Raw genomic sequence first — 22,547 nt, 5'->3', positions numbered from 1 at the left:
TCAGACTCTTGAAAGAAATGTAGACCACAAAATATGCAGTTGTATTTAAAGCTACAACTTCTGAACGTATTAAATTATTATATTATCTGTTCCTCTCTGCCATTCATCCTCTTTCTGATTGTGTTGTTGTCTCGTCGTGTTGTAAGTCGCACCTTTAGTCCTGGAGGACTTTATTTCGTCAAACTATGTGCTTTAATGTACTAAGGTGAGATGACAATAAAGCTCGACTTGACCTGACCTGACTATTCCAAAATGATGTCACTGAGGATTTAAAGCTAAATATGGATTTATACTTAAAGCTGGATGGTGTGAGCAAATAATAATAATAACCATCCTAGGAAAAAAACAAAACTGCCAGAAATATACAATATTTCAAGTCTGAGAGGTTTATTTTAAAATTATTCATCATATTCACTCTGTAATACAGGTGCTAGTAAGACATGAAAAGGTACTAAAATAACCTGTGTGTTAGAACACCAGAACAATGTGGACAAGATCAGGCCATTCAGCCCAATAGAACTCCTCCAAGAAAACATCAAGTCGAGTTTTTAAAGTCCCTAAAGTCCCCCACACTACTTGGTCACGTATTCCAGGTGCCTGTGGGTCTCTTCCTGATGTTTGTGTGACATTTCCCCTTCACAAGTTTCCAACTGTGTCCCTGTGTTCTTGATGAACTGATTTTGAAGTCTCCGTCTTGATCCACTGAACTGATTCCCTTCATCATTTTAAATACTTCAGTGAGTCAGGTCTCCGCGTCATCTCCTGTAAAGGCTCAGCTCTTTTAATCTTCCTTCATCACTCATCCCCTGTAGTCCTGAGTCAGCCCAGTCGTCTTCTCTGGACCTTCTCTAGTGCTGCTGTGTCTTTTTGGAGACCCAAACTGCACCCAGGACTCCAGGTGAGGCCTCATCAGAGTGTTATAAAGCTGAGCAGAACCTCCTGTGACTTGTACTCCACACATCAAGGCGCTATATAACCTGACATACCTTCTTAATGGTCTCTGAATGCTGTCTGGTAGATGATGGTGTCAAGTCCACTACGACTCCTAAATCCTTCCTGACATTTGTTTAGCCTTCTGCACACTTTCCATTTGTTGATTGTGTTGAGTCCATCTTCTCATAAGGTGGACTCTCGATTTTCTGACCCCCCACTGTGAATTCAAAACTCATTTTTAGGTTCTAAGTGTAATTGTTAATTTTTGTTTAATACAAAATTGTTGTTGGTGTGACCTGGAGACCTCTTTTAAGATAATAATAATACTACATTTTATTTATATAGTGCCTTTCCCATGCTCAAGACGAGTACTGGTATTGAGTTTTCCTTAAAGGATAAAGAAGTTCTGCTCTTTAATAATTTGAATGTGGAGTAAAAAAGGTTGGATATCCTAAATGTACTTATAGAAACTGTCACCTTCATAAATGTAGTTGTAAGAAGACACCAAACTTGACCCCAATTTCAAAAGAGGAATTGCTGAATATCTAAACACTAGCTGAACTCAGCGGCATTGCATGGGTGTTTTTGTAGAACAAGCTAAGAAATGAAGGCAAAGGCTTCTGTGTTTTTTTCGATGGTGGCCCTGTACTTATTGCCATCTGTCCCACTTGTCATCCACACTGCCTCTCTGTCGACATCTCTACTCTTGTGAGTCGAGAATTGGACTCCAGAATTGTGGTGACTCCTTGTCGGCTTGTGACCCTGAGTGCTGTCGTGTCCCACTCGTCCTCTAAGTTCAAGGTAGACCGTTCCTCGGGCTTCAATTATTAAGAAAAGCCAACCGAGCTGGAGTTTGATTCTTGTTTATGTTGTGCTACCCGTCCACTCTTGACCAGGCCTCACTCAAGACCCCCTGCAATAAACGCCAAACACTCCATTCTGTATCACAGTAGATAGAAGCAGCATGTGTGTTACCCCAGTAGGTAATGTTAGGCTCTGGCCATTTTGTCTGCTAGCCTGGCTTCAAATGTTGTACTTACTGTGAGCCACCAGGTGGCACTGGTGTACAAACTAACATACAGCAAAAAAAAAAAAAATCAAAACCATTTGGGTTCCAAAGTAGCCTCTCTTGCCCTGTGTGGTCCTAGAGAGCAACTGATGCAAACTTGGGCCCAGATCAGTCAAAGAGTGTAGGACTGCAAAGGGAACATCTTGACCAACGTTCCCTCTAAGCTGAGCGCGTGAGCGTTCCCTCACACAAATTCAGAGCATCGCTCATACTTCCCGCACGATTGCTCATTCCGACGCCGTCGCTCGTACTTATCACAAAAATTGGTGCTCATAAATTTTTGGCTTAAACAAAATGTCGCTCATAAACAATGTTTTTTGCTCACTATATGCTACTCCTTAGAGGGAACATTGATCTTGACAGACAGTTTATTTTTATATAGAGAGATCTTAGAAACAATTATAAATATTAAGGCAAAAATAAAAACAAAGACTATTGTAAAGCTCTGATTCTATTTTAATTTGTTTGTTTTTAACTATTACAAAATATCCCTAGAATTATATGTATAAAGTTGGTTTCTATTTATTTATATATCAGTTTTTTTTTTGTAATTGAAAATTGTCTGCTATTGTATACTGGAGATTATATGTTAATAAAGATTCATTATTAAAAAAGTGTCATCCAGGATACAATCCTGAAGTAAAATCACATAAATGTCGTAAAACAACACACATCCTCAGTACATCAGTACAGATTCAATGTAAAAAGAGTGAGCAGGCTGGGGGGCTCAACGGCCTGCCAGACCCTCCTCCTCGAGTGATACGCCTGCCCTTCACATCGTTCACATTTTCTTTGCTTATCCACACGTACAACACAATTAGCGAAAGTCAAGTTAGGCCGTAACTGTGATGTGATGCCAAGAATGTAAAGCTGCAAGGCATTACACGACTTCAATTACTGGGAAAGGAAACTACGATGACGGTCTCTCTGTCTGCTTGAGGTGGGCTCCTCGGGCTGAATGTCAAGTCAGGTCTAGGTGGCATGGCCCCCTTGTGTGTGTGTTTTTTTTGCTGTGGTCACATGCTATGGGAATTTTCTTCAACTTCACTGTGACGTGTTCGTTTTCATTCCTGTTTGTCATTTTAGGGCAATCACAAGGTTAGCGCTGATCTTCTACTTGCTCTGCACAAAATACAATTCAAGAAAAGCTCCTTATGATAAAAAGTAAACTTAACCGCTTTAAGTGCGGACCCCCGTCACTCCAAATACAATCTGATCTCAGAAATGCCATGTCTACCTTTTCTAATATTATTGATTAAGATGAGAGATTGTTACACCATTGACTTGCCAAATTCTGGTGGGTCCCGTCTTCTTTACATTGTCCCACTGGTATCCTCCACTCCAAATACAATATGATCCAATTTATTTTTGTAAAGCCCAAAATCACACAAGAAGTGCTGCAATGGGCTTTAACAGACCCTGCCTTTTGACAGCCCCCCAGCCTTGACTCTCTAAGACGACAAGGAAAAAGTCCCAAAAAACCCTTGTGCTCACTGCATTTGTCCCAATGAGGGTCTCAAATTTGGCATAAGCTAAAACTGTTTCTGTGAGCAGGAGGTCTCATCCTTTAGGGGTCACATATCCCTCTGCCTCTTTATCCCCACTGTCACATGTGTGCCCACTTTGGTGTCACATGCTTGAAAGTCTCTCACCATCTCAGTCACTAGGGGGTGCCTCTTAGCTACTGGATATGGAAATCAACTCTCGCCATCCCACACAGCCATGGGGCGGCCAACATCAGGTCAGCAGCAGTCTGGATGGACCACCCGGTGCCAAAAGCACATCTGGGTTCCCCAAATCATAAAGTGTGGGCATCTAAAATGTAATCTGAATATTTCATACGGGTGCTTCCCATGTATTTAAGTTTTGCCCCATTAAAACCCCACAAGATGTACCTCCTCTGAGCAGCTCCGTATGCAGGTATGCCAGGCCCCTTGTCACCGAATGGGCCAGCCGGCAAGAGTTGACCCAGTCGCTGGTCTGCAGACTCAGGAAACGGCAGAGTGAGCCCTAAAAGGGGAGAGAAAAAAACAAGAAGGTGTCACACACCTGTGAGGTAAGGGGGGTGGGGGGCTTGAGATGAGGAAGAGCGGAGAGGCACTCACATGGGGGTAGTACTCCATGACCAGCAGGTACTCCATACGGCTGTCTGTGGTCAGCCTCTCATCCCCCACGATGAAGCGGGCGATGTTGTCGTGCTCCATGAGTGGCAGCCGGTAGATACTCCTTTCATTGATGAAGTTCTGCCGGTTAGTGTAGTTGAACACTTTGACGGCCACTGTCCGCTCATCCAGAGATCCTTTGTATACTGACCCGTAACGGCCACGTCCAATCAGCTGCAGAGATTGACAGAGTTGAAGAAAGTCACAGGGTGAAAGGCTGAGGGGGCAGGTCACTGAGTGGCAGGGCGCACGGTGCTCACCTCCAGCAGCTTGAGGCTGTCCAGATCGAGAGACGGCTCCGAGGCCGCTGCCTCCATCATGTTCATGTTGTGAAGGCCCTGCTTGTGGTCGCCTAAGGTCGACATAGTAAAAGCAGTCAGTCATTGGAGGGAGTAGGGCAGGAGGAGGAGGAGCTTAACAGTAAAAAGCAGGGGGTCTGCTTTAACACTAGAATCCCTGAAGCCTACGGGAAAAAACTCATAATCCTGGGCCACCTTAAATTCCTTCGCACCACTCCATTAGTGTCTTTTGTGTTGTAAATGTGTCGATCAGCACAAGCAGCCTCCTGTCCCATCAACCCCACCAACGCAGCTGAAGTTCTCCGAGCTCAAGTCTTGTTTATCGCGGTGTGAGGTGCCTGGAGGTGTAGAGGGTCAATAATATCTTGTTATTTGGATCACATGCATTTCAAGTGTGTGCTCCGTGTCTACAACAATCTGTGTAAGTGTAGGATGGCAGGAAACGCGAGGCAAGAAATGTTGAACACATAAGTAAAAGACAAACCTTTTTCATGTTTTATTTGTTAGAGACGGCCGGCAGCTCAATTCGGCCGGGACGTCCCAGGATGGGAAGAATGGAGAAGGGCAGCCTTTCCAGGGCACTGCATCCCCCAGGACGGTAAATGTACCCTGGATTCCCGCAGGGCATCATGGGATGTGGAGTCCATTTTCTTAGCCCGGCTGGGTGCTGTGGGTGCCACCAGGGGGAGCTAATAAAGGACCTGGGGACTCCTACTGTTCTTACAACCCGGAAGTACTTTGGAGTCACAAGGACGGAAGCCCTCGGTTAGGGAATATATAAAGGACTGTTGGAGACCCAGCAAGCTGAGCCGGAGTTGGGTGATGAAGCTGCTGGGAGTGGAGGAGTAGTACTGATTATTGTTACTATTGTTATTGCGTAATTGTGGTGCTTTGTGCACTTTATTGAAGAAAAATATTAAAATTCTTCTTGGTGCTTTAATACGTGTGTCCTGGACGTGTCTGTTGGGTTTCACGGGGCAACAGCGCTTATAGCGTCCACAAGTACTAACGACAAAATTTTGACAAGAAGTATTACATTACACAAGTATAATGTGTGAAGACTGAAGTCCAAATATCAAACAAACACTTTCACAAAAGGCAGACATATAACAAAACAAGTGCGCTTTTATTCAAGAATATAGCCAAAGAAAAAGAAATTGGGTTAGGGTACGATGCTGACACGACCGCTTGGGTAGTGCAGCGGTAAGAACTGCTGACTCGTAATCAACAGATCGCCAGTTCGAATCTGGGCCCTTCCCTAGATTTACCGTTTTGAGTAGTGAGCTGCCCTTCTTGTTACTGTTATAGAATAAAAACACATTTGGATTTGCGTCTGTAACAAATGCTGTACATTTATGGTACTTGTAAAGGTTAGCGTTTTGTTTCATTATTCAGTTTGATTCTCTCAGTCGCGTTCACACTCACCCTGATCTGACAGTGCTAGTTTTCAAATAAAGATGAGCTGTAACAGAAGTGAACTCAGATGAGGATGAGGGTTCTACATTGGAGAAAGAGAACAGAAGCCCTGCCCTCCCCGCAAGAAACGTCCAACTAGAACCCTCATCCTCATGCTCGGTTACAGCTGGTCGTTACTTGAAAACTAACAGTGTCAGATCGAGGTGAGTGTGAATGCGACAGAGAATAAAACTGAATAATGAAACAAAACGCTAACCTTTACAAGTACCATAAACGTACAGCGGCGGTTACAGACTCGCATCGAATGTGTGTTCTTATTCTATAACAGTAACAATAAGGGCAGCTCACAGTAATTCTGGTTAGCGGCTGGACTTGAACTGGCAACCTCTTGATTACGAGTCAGCAGTTCTTACCGCTGCACTACCCAAGCGGTCGTGTTGTACCCTAACCCGATTTCTTTTTCTTTGGTTATATTCTTGAATAAAAGGGCACTTGTTCTGTTATACATCTACCTTTTCTGAAACTGTTTAATTTGATATTTGGACTTCAGTCTTCACACTTCATGTCAACATGTTGTCATCAGTACTATAACATGAAAAACGTTTGTGTTTCAGCTGTGTGTTAAGCAAATCACGCATTTCCTGTCATCCTACACTTAAACAGATCGTTGTAGACACGGAGCACACCGGAGATGCATGGGATCCAAATAACGAGATATTATTGACCCTCTACACCTCCAGGCCCCTCACACCCGACAGACTTGAGATGGCAGAACTTCAGCTGCGGTGGTGGGGTTGATGGGACAGCAGGCTGCATATCCTGATCGACACATTTACAAGACAAAAGACGGTAATGGAAAGGTGCAAAGGAATTTAAGGTGACCCGGGATTTTTTTTTCATAGGCTTCAGGGATTCTAGTGTTAAAGCACTAAAGTGTCTGCGGCAGTGGGCGGTAAACAGGGACCTCCTGGTTATAAAAGATGGGGCTTACAGGTTAGCTTTAGTGAAACATGGAGTGGAGCTTCACAGTTAGGCCAGCTTAGCTATTAAACTAAACAAATGAGCCTGACGGACTGAATGGTCTACTCTCATTGGTCAGATTTTGTACATTCAAGTTATAGGGGTCCGGGCAGACAGCTGCACACTCCACCTATAAACTGCACATGCGACTTCATAGCCTTGGGCTTTATAGGGCACACAGCAGACGTTACGGTTCAGCAGAAGACATCGACCTTTGGGAGGAGGCTTAACACTTGCATGGCTTACCACATGGAGGCAGACCTTAAAAATTAGCACTTGTTGCTATTTAGGGTTGGGTTTAAGAGTCGGCATTTAGTAAGACATGTGGCGCACAACAGCTGGAGACGGAACAACAGATGGAGCGGGACCTGACAGAGTCGCCACACAAGGGTGGGCATTAGCAGCCCTTTGAAGGGGGAAAAGGGGGTGGGGCCAAAGAGAGAAGCACGGGGCAGAGCTGACAGTTTAGCTAACAGAAGGAGTGAGCTGTGTCTGCCACTCTGGATGCAGAGCTTAACATGAAAAGCACATGCTGGGCAAGGCTGAAAGTGCCAACTGGCAGCACGCAAAAACAGGCAAGAGGGTGAGGGGAATATGAACTGCTGGCTGCTCATCATATCTTCTCCTCCTGACTCACCTGTTAGCATCCTGTAGCCAAAGAAGAGGGCAACAATCAAAATGGCCACCACGGACACAGAAGCCAGTGCAATGACGATAGTCTCCTCGCGGTAAAGTGGCCGACCTGCAAATGGAAGCAGAAACAGATGTACAGAAAAATCAAGCAGCAGAGAGAGAGATAGAGAAGGCAGCTTACACCAAATGCCACTCTCAAACTGCGTCTCATCCAAGGCCCCAAAGCAGAGACCAACCCGGGATGAGATGCCAGTCGATGGCAGGTGACCAGTCCACCAAATCTGATAGTCCCATCACATGCTCACTTGGTGAGATGCCACAGCACTGAGTCACGTCTGCCACTTTCAGACCACAACCGCACCGTGTGACTGACGTCACTGCAGCATCATGGAACCAGCCCAAGGCCCTGGAGCGGTCAGTACCTGCTCTGACAGGCGGCACTCACTCGCCTCGATGCGAATATCCGTCTGACTCAAGTGAAGAAGATCACCAAGCGGCAGACTAGGTAGGCAGGCTCTGAATGAGAAAGAGACCGCGCACAGGCCACACGCGCCACATGTCAGAAAGGCGGGGCGATTACAGGGGTATCACAAAGCAGTCACCAACACACACAACTCCAGCACAGGAGCCCTGCGCTTTAATGACAACCTGGGGCGCGTGGCGTCACACAGCCGCAGTGTTGATCTCCGTCTGCCCAGCAGCACAAACACGTTCTGAAAACAAGCAACATGTTATTTGCAGAGTGCTGACACACTTTATTACAAGAGACGACTAGGCCGGGCAAGCGCACGTGTGCTGGCGTGCGAGTTCACTCACGCTTCGTCTGCTGCGCTCACTCGGGTACGAAGGCATCCTCTCTTGGGGTTTCGCCAGTCAAATCCTCATCACGCGCCACTCTGTACTCTTGACCCTCGTCCCCACTTTGCTTTCGCATTGCGTGACACGGCCTGAGCCTGATGAGCACAAGCCCTTCCTGTGCAAACGTATCTGATGGCAAGTCAACTGTTTACAAATCCTGGAGCCCCCCCACCAAGCCCATCCTTTCTCATCTCTCATGCGGGAGGCCATGGCTTTCCACAAAAAAGAGAAAGCCCCCCCTATAACAAAAGGGACACAAATAAGACGAGCCACTCCAGACGGCCACTTCCTGCCTAGCGGAAAAGGGACTGGAATTTAAAACGCCGAGCGGCTTTACAGCACATACTGTACACGGCCAAGCCACCCGAAGCACCTCTGAAGACAGCGTAGGTCCGTCTAGTCCGCTAACGGAGGTCCCAACTAACGGGACTGGGACCCACTGGACTCACACTGGCCAGTCGTGTCACCTTGTCACCTCTTTATCTTCACTTCAGAGCTCCCGAGCCGTCTGATTCATACCAAGCTGTAGACCTCAGCCTCCATTAGGCGTTTCACGTCTGACAAATGTCTGCAACACGTCCTGCAGTTCAGTGAAGTAATAAGGAAACGTTTACAACACGTCTGAAAGTCAATCTGAGAAGTCCTGCAGTGGCGTGGAGCGACCCGCGTCCCTCCACATGGTGTCTGGTCCGGAATTCTCTAGAATACAAGTCTCTTAATTGTCTGTTAATCGTTAATTAATTGGGAGAAGAGTAGGCCAAGTCCCAAAGTTCATCCTGCTTTTATCGATTTCAAGCACAAAACCGGGTCAGATTTGACCCAAAGACGCCCTCAGGGTTAAAATACGTAAACCATCTGAATAAGAAAAGGAAAACCACAGCCGCTTCCAGTTTGACGATTACACGGAGCTAAAAATCAGCACAATCTGACTGTGTGCCCACTTTGGTGTCACATGCTTGAAAGTCTTCCACATTCTCCGTCACCAGGGGTGCCTCTTTGCTACTGGATGTGGAAATCAAGAGGACTGCTGCAGCCGAAAGCACATCTGGTTTCCCCAAATCGTAAAATGTGTGCATTTAAAATGTAATCCGAATATTTCATAAGGGTGCTTCACACGTAGGTGCGTTTTGCCACGTTAAAAACCCCACAAAAACGTGCCCCCTCTGAGCAGCTCTGCCAGGCAGGTCCCTTGTCACCGAATGGGTCAGACCGACTGTGACAAATGAAATTTAACGCAAGTAAACGGTGGCCCTCGTGAAACTGGAGAGAAGGCTTGGTACACGTTGACCAGCAGTACGTCAGACGTGTTCCTGGTGAGTGTGGGACGCTGCCAGGTCTGCCCTCTGTCACCCATTCTGTTCATGACTTTCACAGATGGAATGTCTAAGTGCAGCCACAGAGTGCAGCAGGAGTCCAATTCGGTGACCTCAGCCTCAGGGTCGCTGCTCCGCTCCTGCTGGAATCACTGGGCACACAAATGGGGGCAGTTTGCAGCCAAGTGGGATGAGGATCAGCACGTCCAAGTCGAAGGTCACACGGTCCACTGATGGGAAAGGGTGGAGGAGGAGGAGGAGGAGCTCAAGTATCGCAGTCCTGTTCACGAGTGAGGGAGATCAACTGGCAGATCAGAGCAGCGTCCACCATCATCCACATGCAGCTCCAGTGGTGAAGAGACAGCTAAACCGAAAGGCCATGCCCTTGATTTACTGGCCCTTCTACGTTCCTCTGCCCTCACCTGGGTGGTGAGCAAAAGAAATTGATCGCAGAAGTGAGCCTCCTTCACAGGGTGTCCGGGCCCAGCCGCAGTGACCGAGTGAGGAGCTCAAAGTAGAGTCGTTGCTTCTCCGCATTGCGGTGGTTTGGTCAGCTGACTAGCATGTCTCCTGAGCGCCTCCCTGAGGATGTGGCTTTGGCCATGTCCAGCCAGGAGACCACCTCAGGGCAGGCTCGGGACCCGCTGGAGAGATCATAAATATCACAGCTGGTCTGGAAACTCCTCAACATCCCCTGGAGGAGGTGGCAGGGAAAGAGGGGCATCTGGGCACAAGTGGCACAAAACGCACGGACAGATAAGCGTAAAATGTGAGCTCTGAAATGTGAAAGTTCGTCTTAGGAGAAGGACCTGGGAATCGTAATAAATGATTAAATGCGCGTTAAGATTATCGTGTTGCTTTCTTTGCATTGGCACTCTGTGCTGGTATTGTCATCCGTCCGAGATATGAAGAAGGTCACATAAACAGTCGTGTAGCAGTCAGCTCCATTTCCAGATAATTCCACTTCTGGTAATAACAACAAGCCATTTGGGGGGTTGAAGCAGAATTTTAATTTTTGTATTTCTGTTTTGCTTTTTTTCTGGATGGATGTTAAAGAAAATGCTTGTATCCGTTATGCTATTGTGTGCTTGATTGTGTTTTACGCCATTGTCAAGTGCTGCTTTATGAACAGACATTCGTTCGGGTCACGTTCAAGTCAGCCATGTCTGCTGTGTATTTAGTACCACATTCAGTCTTAAAGGTCGGACCCCCTGTCTGTGTCTTCATTTGCTCTTCACACTGCAGGGTTAACTCTGGCCTGCTGTGCTCACACCAGTGCTTCACACTCAAAGACCCTCAAAGCCTGAAGGAGTGCAGGTGGGCACACCAAACAATCCTGGAGTCCTGTCAGAGCCGAGTGGCCAATCGGCTTATTTACGTTTATTATTGTCACCGTAGAACAAAGTCTGCTACATCGAGGGGGTCTCCTCATTTTAGGCAGTCTTGGAAAATGTGTTTTCTGGACGGGTCAAGGGTGGCCACCTTGTACAGAAGCACTCGCTCGCTCGCTCTCGCTCTGTCCGTCTCCCTCTCTTTCTTTTCTAACTTGAAATGAATTCTTTATTAAAAGTTTATATGATGTTAAGTTTAGATGGGATCTGGCATCTGGTTTGTCACAATCCACCTTAACAAAAGACCAAATGTCTGGGGGTCCATCCAGCTGTGAGGTCTCTGTCATCCTAACCGACCGCCCATCACAAACATTTGCAATAATAAAAGGCATTGCGGTTGTCATTCCAACAGATGGCGCATCGCAAACATTAACACAGCTTCTATGAATTCCACATCAAATGGCATCCAAAATGCTGCTGCAAGAATTACTACAAGAACAAGAAAATTCGAACATACACAGAGAGAGAGAGAGAGAGAGCACATAGAAGATCAAATACGAGACAAAGCATTTCATGTGCTACTTTGTTAGGGGAGGATTTCACACAAATGTTATTCTTCACGCAGAGACCCACAGAGGCACAAGAAGTACATTGCCAGGCAGTGTGGTGGAGAGCAGGACTTTAGAGACCTTCAGAGAACAACGTGATGTTATTCTGGACAATCGAGGCGAGTAGGATGGACGAGCTTGTTGGGCTGAAATGTCCACTCTCGTACAAACACCGAAAGCACATTAACTTTTATACAACATAGTAAATGTTAAATTGAATACTGTGAATATTGGCCAATAAAAGGGGTCATTTTGCTTGACTTCTCACTATATTCATAATGGCTAACACGGTACAACACTAGCACGAAAGGAACAGTAACAAATACAAGGCCTAAATCCTTACACTGGTGCCCAGTTAAGTTTAGGGCAGATTTCAAAATCCTCCTTTAAACATATGAAGCAATAAATAGCTGAGGTCCAGCTTACTTGTCTGAACTTATCATGACTTACAAACCTGAGCGCACATTAAGATCTCAAGATGACGGCCTGCTTAGGATAACAAGGATTAATAAAATAACAGTGGGAGGTCGAGGTTTTAGTTACAGGACCCCCTAAACTGTGGGTTGGTCTGCCTGCTACTATAAGAGACGCCCCTTCAGTCTCAGGCTGTAGACTCACGACTTCAGTTTAGCACACCCTGACTAGAGCTGCTGACTAACTGTACAGACTGTCATTAGCACTAAAACACAAGTCACATGACAGCTCTGATTCGTTACTGATCCTCACCTATTCGGTTTCTCTTCTTGGTACTCAAATGTGCCACCTGATGCCACTGCCCACCTGCCTGCCTAAGGTAGAGTCATCTCGGAGTCGTTGGGTAGAGGGGTCCTTCCATTGGCAGCGCAGACTCAGCTGTGGAATGGCCAATAGGGGGAAGCAGCTTGATGGCTGAGGTCTCCAGGACAAATCCATATCCTATTATGGGATGTCATCTACTGTTAAATTCTGCTCCATACTTGTACAATTTTTATTTTTATACTGTACCGAGGATTTATTCTGTTCTGTATATTCTATTGCATTGACCCCCTTCTCTTCGACACCCACTACACGCCAAGCCTACTTGGTACGGGGGTCTCTCTTTGAACTGCCTTTCCCGAGGTTTCTTCCATTTTTTCCCTACAGGGTTTTTTTTGGAATTTATGGGCTGTCAGGAGGCAGGGCCCGTTAAAGCCCATTGTGGCACTTCTTGTGTGATTTTGGACAATACAAAAATAAATTCTATTGTATTAACGCTCATTTGTTGATTTCATTGTATTTCTCTTCGCTGTCTCTCATTAATGACAAAAACGAGCAGAGCAGACACCCAGGCGAACAGCCCTAAATAATCAAAGGCTGCCACTACTTTAGCATCAGACCCACTAATTAGAAAATAACGGATTAACTAAACAGTTAGAACATCTGGAAAAATGATACAATGGGAAACAAACAGTTTTTTTTAACTCCTTGCTACATCTGCTTCTCCCGCAGCACTTTGAACATTTAAAAGCCTGTACAGCGGCTGTCCTACTCTCCGTCTTTTATTTCCGGCCCCAGGCGTAGTTAAATCTCTTGGCACAAAGTCTCATCTCATGGGACGCGAATTCTTGATATCTTTAAGTTTAGAATTTGAAAACGGAATAAGAATCTGAAAATCTAACAACATCACATTAAAGTTCGATAAATTCTGAAAAGAATGACACCAACCGTATATATGTAGGTTTTAAAATAAGCTCGATTTAAAGCGTGACAAAAAAATCCTTGCACTTTTAGGCCTAGGATTTTATATACAGAGAGACCGCATCTCCTTGGGGTGCGGCGTTCAGCCCCCCTCTTCACAACATGAGAGCCAGAGACGTGAAATGGCTGGCACATAGCGCAGGCTGGGGGGGGGTGGACCCCTGACCCCTAGTGTGTGTGTGTGTGTGTGTATATATATATATATAAAAATCCAACATCTATCTGTCCGTCCACTTTTCACAAGAGAACGACTTAACAGATTTAGATCATTTTTTTCTAGAATTTGCTTGAACATTCTAGTTGCTTCTGCGACTTCTCTCATCGTGCCAAGTATCAGAGTTCACTTGCAGTAACGATTTATTTGCACAAATCCAACTGAGAGGCCGCGGGCCGAGGTCCTGGTGATTGGCAGAGATATCACGGCCACATGCTCTTCTCCCCACGCGGAGGACGCTCTCCCATCAGATGCAGTGGCAACGTATGACGTTGGAGCGCACCTACCTTCCGCTTGGCCAGAATTACATTTTTTATTGATGTTTAAAGTTTGTCCTGTTTCACTACAACGTGAGCGGAGCTGCGGGGGACAGCTAGTTAAGGATAAGATTGAGCAGCACATGGCAAGGACAGGGCAGTCAGCGTGGGGTCAGAAGAGGGAGGTCGTGTTTTACTAACAGGCTGGAATTCTATGAGGAGACGACCAGAGAGGAGCAGATGAGATTATTGATGAGGACTTTCAGAAAACATTTGATGAGGGGCCACATGAGAGGGCGGGCATCAAACTAAAAGAAGTGGCAGGTCAGGGTGATGTTTTTAGATGGGTGCAGAATTGGCTCAGACACAGGAAGAAGCAGAGGGTGATGAGGGTGTGAGGAACCTCATCAGAATTGGGTGATGTTCAGAGTGGTAACCAGCAGAGGGCAGTGAGGGGCCGCTGCCATTTTTGATAAATAGAAATGATTTAGATAGGAATATAAGGAACAAGCTGGTGAGGTTGGCAGATGATACCAAGATAGGTGGATTAGCAGATAATTTGGAACCTGTTATATGATCACAGAAGGACTTGGACAGCAGAGAGGCTTGGGCAGATTTGTGGACAATGAAATTTAATGTCAGTAAATGTAAAGAATTACACATAAGTCGTCAAAATGTGAGGTCTGAATATACAATGGATGGTCTGAGTCCACCTTATGAGAAGGACTAAGGAGTCATAGTGGACTCTAAGCTATCGACATCCCGAAAGAAGCCATTAAGAAGGCTAACAGAATGTCAGGTTATATAGCGCCTTGATGTGTGGAGTACAAGTCACAGGAGGATCTGCTCAAGCTTTATAACACACTGGTGAGGCCTCATCTGGAGTCCTGGGTGCAGTTTGGGTCTCCATAAAGACATAGCAGCACAAGAGAAGATCCAGAGAAGAACAACTCAGCTGACTCAGGACTACAGGGGAGAAGTTATGAGGAAAGATGACAAGAGCTGAGCCTTTACAGAGATGAAGAGGAGACCTGACTGAAGTGTTTAAAATGATGACAAGCATTAGACCAGTGGATCGAGATGGTGACTTTAAAATGAGATCATCGAGGACAGACACAGTGACACAGCTGGAAAGTTGAAGGGTAAATTTCACACAAACATTACAAATGGAACCGCAGACACATGGAATACATGACCAAGACATGTGGTGGACACGAGGACCTCAGGGACCTTCAAAACTTGCTCTGTCCCTGCGTTCCCCACGTGAGCCCATCAGACGGCTGTAGGTGAACAGTCATTCTGTTCCGATGTACTGAATAGAGCTTGTAATTCCAGGACTCTGCCCCATCCTGCTTTGCTTCCAGATGTTCAGCTGATTTCTTTGCGTCTCGGGCAGAAACACACAAAGAAAAAAAAAAATTCCATAAGCCAAAAAAAATAAATAAATAAAATAAACCCGCCACTTCATTCTGTTGCTTTCCAGCATTCCTCCTTCACCCCTGCCCCCACCCTTTTTCCGAAAGCCTCACAGGCCAATCAGACGCGAGCTCCACCCTGGCCGCCGACAAAACAGCCTTTATCAGACTCTTCTCAGGCCCGCGCGGCCTAAAAATGAGCTTGTTTTGAAACTCCGGGAGCAAAAACGACTCCGGCCTACACCTACTTCCTGCTTCCAGCAACTCGATGCCCCTAAACACCCCTCCCCTCCCCCCACCCTGCCGGCTGGCAGCCACGCTTCAGAGTACACGGATAAAATGCTTCCAGATGTCAGTCGTCCCAGAGCGCCCCGCTTCTGCTTTGTACGCCTTCAGACTCAAGAAAACTCCAGTCGTGCGCCACAAAGCCCCCCAGCCGAATGAGGAGACTTGCTGAACTTCACAAGGGGCCTTCTGGGAGAAAAGGGAGGCAACCCAGATAAACACGTTGGGCTTCCAGTGGGAGCCATAAAATGCTGAAAGGCCCCTCGGCCCATACACTCATTCAAAACAAAGGGACCACAAGATGAGGGCCCCCCAAGCAGTAGAAACACGCGGCATGGCGGGTCTGGGATGCCATCATGGCGCCCTTTACTGTGCCGTCAATCAAGGTAGCGGTGACAAAGTGCACATCCCAGCAGGACACGCCGGCGCGGCGGAATAATTCACTCACTGTATGGCAGGACGCTGGTGGGGCTCGGAGGAGGAAAGTCCTCGGTGAAGTTGGTGTTGCACATGTCGGTGTTGCAGCAGCAGAAACGATAGGTGCCGTTATTGATGGGAGAGGGTCCGGTGGTCACCACGCACTCCTTATTGTGGCACTGCTGGTGGTCACCAGTGTGAGGCCAGCACCCTGGAAATGAGAAGATGGAGAGCAGTCGTCAGACAATTACAGCATACTGTGACACAAGGGGGTCCCCCACCTGAGCGTGCAATAGTGAAGGACCCTCCAGAATAGCGCAGTAAGGGCAAGAACTGAGTAGCTAATACAACGCCAACACCAGCTCAGCACACTGGCACCGTTTACAGAAAAGTCGCCCCCTCACATTTCACCTTCCACGATTTGCCCCCGGTAGACAATGAGTAGGTTACAGAAATGTAAAGAATGCACCTCGTTTATTTTGGTTTAATAAACACAAAGTTAAAATTGCCAAAAAATTAAGCAAATACGTGAAATACAACTAAACGTAAAAATATACCTGCAATTTTAAAGTTAAGATAAAACATATGAAACATATTTCAGCAGTGCTCATTAAGATGATTATTAGGTCACAGAGCAGAGTTTCAGTAAAAATCGCAGGGCCATTTCCGATTCGTTCCCCAGGTCAACGGCACCAGCTACGCGGTTCGGCTTTCGTTACGACTTCCAAATGCGCAGGTGGAACGTTTCTCAAAAACTCCGATTCCATGTTGTTCGCCTACCGTAAATGTGCTCGTCATCATCTACCAGTTGTCTTTTGTCTCTTATAAACAGAACTCCTTCTGCCATCGGCGCGGCGTGAGACGTGGCGGTGTGTATACTGATATGGCACGGTCTACGATGCGCTGCTCGTTCTTCAGCACCGCCGACAGTCAGGTGGTGAAAACAGCAAACGTGTTCTACGTAACGGCTGAAGTGTGTTCAGACGCGTTAAATGACGACAAAACCGTACGAAATCCAGTAACTTGAATTCTATGGAACGCTACGTTGACATCTCTACATATAAAAGGTGATGCCCTCGCGGACTCCTCACTAATTCTCTTTCCATATCGATGGGAAGCTGAAATGTTGCCTGCTCGTTTCTTGCAGCGTACGTACAAACGTTTGGTAAGCTTCATGTCCTTTTGCCACACCCAATGTACCCCCTAAACTGTATCGATAGACTGGGGAAACCCCTCCCTCCTCACTGTTTCTGCGACTTCCAATATACATGGGAAGCCCACATTTCCCGCGCTCATCCTTTACACTGTACTTACAAACGTTAAGTAGGTTTCATTTCACGCCATGTCCCGCAACAAACTTTCGAAAATAACGTTGTCTTTTTGGCGTAAGGAACTTTCGAAACGGACCTCTCCTTGTGGTGGTTTCATTCCTTATTTCCGCTAACAGACGATTTATTTCACGGCAGAGACGCACAAGGGCCGCCCCCGGCCCCCCTTCCTGTCCCTGCACCTACCACGTGGTTGGCTCCCTGCCTAAAAATGTGCGTTTCTCATACACGACACTTACGATCCTAAATGAAACTCGTTACAATCATCAAAGAGTTCGCTCTCAATACTAAAATGAGCCTGACAATTACACTGACAATCACGTGACGTTATTTTTAAAATGTTTCCTTTTCTCTTCCATAACTTCTTAAGCGCCGTATTTTTCTAGTTTATTATAAAATCAAAATTAAAAAAATAAATATATAAAAAAAAACAAACACCACACAATAAAATACATGTAGATAACAATTTAAAAAAGTTTAACTGATCCAGGTAGGTGATCGGGCAAAGTGTGGGGTCGCCTGAAACGACTTGATAACCGGAACAACTGAACTGGATCTCCAAAGTTACACCACAATGGAGGTAGAAAATGAAACTTCATCCCTACGGCCCTTGGCCTGGCGCTCCGTGTGCCTTCTAGAAGCCTCGGGCCCCTGAAGGTGCGGAGGAGACCCTTTAATAACAGCACCTCTCCATGCTTTCCAAAGCAGGACTGAGATCAGCGCTCCCTGCTGGCCAGTCGAACATGCTACGTGTTTTTTTCTTTTGCTGGAGGACCCCCTGATCTTTGCGCCCCACCTCATTTTCTGACACTGGTTGGCACATTCTGCTCCAAACGCGCCCAGCGTTGTCCTTAGATTTCATGATTAACTGCAGCATTTTGAAGCCTCCACCATATTTAACATTCTTTTCATTTTAAGCCTCAGTGTGCGCTTGATTTTGGGGCAGAATGTCTGCTTGTTTATTTGGTACCAGTCTTCGCCCATTAGGCGCCTTAGTGTGCGGTGTGTGGTCCACGTTGAAACCCACCACTGCACATCTCTCAGGTCATCTCGAGTCCCCCTGATGCTCCACGTGGTATTTGTTCACCATAACAGTTTGCACTAACGTTCCACAACTTGTCTGATGAATATCACTCTGGGAGTGGGGGGTTCACTGGTCAGCTCCGGACCCCCAGACCTCACGATGGTCTCTGGAGATGGCAGGCTTGTACTCTTTGGTCGATTGATAATCGCTTTTTCTGCTGATCTCAGACAGCCCTCTCATCGTTGTCGTTATCAAGAAGAGAACAAGGAAAGCATGAAAGCCACCGTTCATTGGTTAGTTCAAGTCACGTGACTACTGGCAGTCCTAATTCAACTGATCTGAAATGTTGGGGACAAGAGTCGATCGAGTCATCAAAGCTTTTCCTTCCGTTTCCTCTCTCGTTTGTGTTGCCCACTTTTAGCCAAGACAGACTCCACAAAGTGCAAGAGTGCCAGCCAACCATGTCACGAAAAACTGGCCACGAGTCAAAGAGAAAAGCCTCAAGTCCCCACTCTGAATGGATGCTGATAACTTGAGTCAGCTTATAGAACGAGGACGGCCAGCTTTTTCCATTCAAGCACCAAGAAGTCCCTTGGGAGCTCCAGTGCCCAAGAAGATGAACCTCCGCTGGTGCCCGGAGCGAAAATGAGGAGAAACTGGGGGGCTGGAACGAGAAATGAAAAAGACCAGCAGAGGAGGATAAGACTTGACTGAATGTTGGGGGCAAAGATGGCAGAGAGGATCAGGCCAACTGTGCCCACGCACAATTCAAACAGATGACTCCTCTCACTGGTATTTTGGAAGACGGTCCCCCGCCAGACTGGAAAGGCCCACTGATAGATGAGGGGGGCACTTGAGTATCAAGGAATGGAGAACTGAATCGGCCATCATGAGAGGAAAATGACGAGGCAGGCAGGATAAAGGGAGACCACGGAGGGCATCCTGGGAATACACTAAAGGAAAGGCGCTATATAAGAAAAAAGGGACACGTGTACACTCCTCTAAGGTGGGCCATACTCAAAATACATCACTCGCCCTCCTCCAGAGGGCACAGGTTAAGGGGCAGCTACCTACACCACAGTCTGAAAGGTGACAGTGAGGGGTCTCACAAGGACCCCCGCGTTAAGACAGCCAGTCGCATTCCGGCTCACCTTGCTTGTGCAGCTTGATCTCGCCGTCGTGCGTCTTCTCCCAGAGCCCATAGCAGCGGCTGCCATCCTGGCAGCGGATTGTGCTGTTGTCTTTGGAGTCCACGCCCTCCCGGGTGCCCTGCACCTCGAGGTGCTGATGCAGGTCGCTGAACGCACAAAGTCGTTTCTCACTCTGGGAGGCTGCAAAGAGAAAGAAACAAGATGGTGAGCCGCAGAGTCCCCTCCATGAAGTCCAGGGGGCAGATTTACAAAACTTCTATACGCACAAAGAGAGGGTTCAGTTTGTGCGAGTCGCGATTTATACGAGAACTGGAGGGGAGAATGCGACCCCCAAACCATCCGTACGCAACATTTCTGAGAAACTGAGGGGACCCCCTGGATGAAGTGAGGAATGTGGCCACACCAGCGAAATGACGACTCCCACGCATAATAATAATTCATGTCACCGAGCCACTATTAGAATGTGACACCTCAGAAGTGACAAACGTGACACACAGACTCCATTTTGGTTCCCCGATGTGTTCTTTTGTCAGTTGATGGCGGCTCCCTGTTGTCCCGTACAAACACAGACGTGAATCACTCGCTGCGTACAGAAAGCTCCAAATCTCATGGCCTGACACAAGATGGCAGACTTGGCACTGCTTGAATACCATGCCAACAGTCAGACATGAAGGGAGCGGGAGGGATTGGGCGCTGGGATTGTTGTGCCCATGAAGATGACTGGCTTACTGTAGGAGCCGATTTGGACTTTCAAGAGCTGCTCTATTAGAACTTTGTGCTGAGCTGGCATTAGAAAGACAGACTGCCCAAAATCAGAGCACACCTGTTCATATGAAGATTGGCATTCTGGTGACAGGAACCTTACCAGAGAAAACTGGGCAACAGGTCAGAAGTGTCTCTGCCAAGGTATTCTGTAAGGTATTCTGTATTGGAAGCCATGAACCGAGTAACACGACGCTACACGGTTTGATCATACATGCCAACGTGAAAAGGAAATCCACAGCAGTGCCCGCTTCTTCTAATGTAATCACAGCAATCGGCACTCACTGCAGTAAAGGGCACCGAGCGAGAAGGACGCTGCTTTGGCAGACTGTAATCAGTGAAACTCCATAACACACAAGTCATCTGTGATGCCAACATGAGGCTGACAAACATTGTGGCACGGTGGTCCCGGTCAGCCTGTGATTCATTTACTTTCAGGTGACGATGGCCGGCTTGTTGGGAAGGTGACTGGCTGAACCCGCAGCCTTTGAAGTGGCCTGTGTTACAGCAATCGGGTCATTCCAAGTGTCAGGTGACAGTGGCTACCCACTCGGACACTCGGAGCAGGCACAATAAGGACCCCAGGACTCCTTAAACACAGGTGGCGAGGTCTTGAGGTGTCAGGTGGGAGGGCTGCCCTACCAGCCAATGAAGCTCTGCAGCATCCTGATCTCATATGCACGAGGCTGATTAGCATAGTCCATATATGGTTGTTCTGGGGTGGAGTTTGCGGGGCGTTCCCGTACGCACATTTACTCGACGATATATAAAATCAGACACAAATGTGTGCACACCAGGGTGGAGAAATCAGATTTTTTTGGCCGCCATACGCATGTTTTCAAGCTGAAAACCCACACAAACTTTTATAAAAGAGACCCCCGCGTCTCGGTGGCCATTATCACTTCCTGCCCAGCTTGGATGCCCATTGTAAGCTCATGCGGAAATGCCACTCATTTTAAGTCTCCGGTGTCAAGAAGCAGCCTGTTTCCAGGCGTGGCTTTCCCGAGGGTGTCACGGAGAGTTCAGCCGCCGCTTGTGTTTGGGACGCGAGGATGTGTGCAGGCGCCACGCTCAGAATGTCACCATCTCCTCTGGCATGTAGAGAATTGTGTGAAAGAAACGAAAAAGAACAAATCGTCACCGGCAGGAGGGGTCGGCGAGACTCTGTGTCACTTAGGCAGAGCGGCTAGGGTGAGTTGACAATGCCACTCACAACTCGGCCGGAGCAAAGCGCGTGGCCGCCATTCCCAATTCCGAGCGGGCCGTGTCACTCCCACTCTGGAAACGATTCAGGAAAATCCAGCCAAAAGAGCAAAGACTGGGAACATTCCAAGAATTCACTGTGAAAACATTTCCAGCCCATGGGCTCTCTGAGGGTCTTCACCAGGTCCCAGCCTCCACCCACCCCAGATGGCACCAGCACAGACTGGGCTCACGCTACTCACTGTATGGCAGGGCGCTGGAGGGGCTCATTGGGGCGGTGGGCTCCGTGAAGCGTAGGTTACACATGTCGGAGCTGCAGCAGCAGAAGTGGTAGGTGCGGTTATGAAAGACCGAGGGAAAGGACGTCTCCACGCACTCCTTGCTGTGGCACTGCTGTTGGTCACCCATATGCGGCCAGCACCCTGAAAACAGACAAACAAACATCCAGTGAGGCTCAGATCTGACCTGACCGGACCTCCCAATGCCAATGGGCACCATTGCACAAAGAGGGAGGCATCACATAGGGTACAAGCAGGGCACTATACCACAGGTAAGATGGCACACGCTAAGAACAGGGGCTCACTGGCGTCAATGCATGGCAACACAAGGTCTGCAGACGCTACAGCGTGGACCTCCTGCCAGACCCCTACACCAGTCATGGCCTAAACGTCTGCCCACCTTGTTTAATCAGTTTCAACTCCCCGCTATGCGTTTTCTCCCAGAGGCCATAGCAGCGGCTGCTGTCTTCGCAGTGGACTGTGCCATTGTCCTTGGCAACACCGCCATCCCTGGCATGCTGGTCCTGGTCACTGAAGATGCAATCTCTGGTCTCAAAATGGACGGCTGAAGGAGAAGAAAAAAAAAAAAAAAAAGAAAGGAGAGCGTCACACCCAAAAAGAGGAGGAAGAGGAGAAGCTACACAAACAGGTGGGCATCCACATCAAGAGACGCCAAGAACAGCCACTCGCTCACTTTGTCCCATTGCGGGCCTCATATTGGGGTCTTAATGAAGGTGGGCACCACACATCCAATAAAACAGAAGGAGCTGCAGGGAGGGCACATAAGCTTTGACCAGACAACATCTTGTAAATCGATTAAGGAAAGCGGGCATTGGGGGATGTGCCCTCCCCGAT

At 47.4% G+C, this 22,547-nt stretch overlaps 1 protein-coding gene across 2 annotated transcripts in view; it reads right to left on the bottom strand.

The window, feature by feature from the left end:
• The window catches only part of LOC120531931 (bone morphogenetic protein receptor type-2-like), an 81,207-nt gene that overhangs the window by 26,812 nt on the left and 31,848 nt on the right, over window positions 1-22,547 (bottom strand). For both annotated transcript variants that reach the window (XM_039757803.1, XM_039757804.1), the window contains exons 4-11: window positions 22,093-22,257; window positions 21,657-21,836; window positions 19,450-19,629; window positions 15,978-16,157; window positions 7,537-7,641; window positions 4,425-4,516; window positions 4,108-4,338; window positions 3,898-4,012 (exon numbers count right to left, since the gene is read on the bottom strand). In XM_039757803.1, coding sequence (XP_039613737.1) covers window positions 3,898-4,012; window positions 4,108-4,338; window positions 4,425-4,516; window positions 7,537-7,641; window positions 15,978-16,157; window positions 19,450-19,629; window positions 21,657-21,836; window positions 22,093-22,257 — 1,248 coding nt within the window. The remainder of the gene's footprint in view (window positions 1-3,897; window positions 4,013-4,107; window positions 4,339-4,424; window positions 4,517-7,536; window positions 7,642-15,977; window positions 16,158-19,449; window positions 19,630-21,656; window positions 21,837-22,092; window positions 22,258-22,547) is intronic.

This window comes from Polypterus senegalus, chromosome 6 (genome assembly GCF_016835505.1).
Source record: "Polypterus senegalus isolate Bchr_013 chromosome 6, ASM1683550v1, whole genome shotgun sequence".
NCBI classification, from domain to species: Eukaryota; Metazoa; Chordata; class Cladistia; order Polypteriformes; family Polypteridae; genus Polypterus; species Polypterus senegalus.
This window is presented reverse-complemented; position numbering and strand designations above follow the sequence as displayed.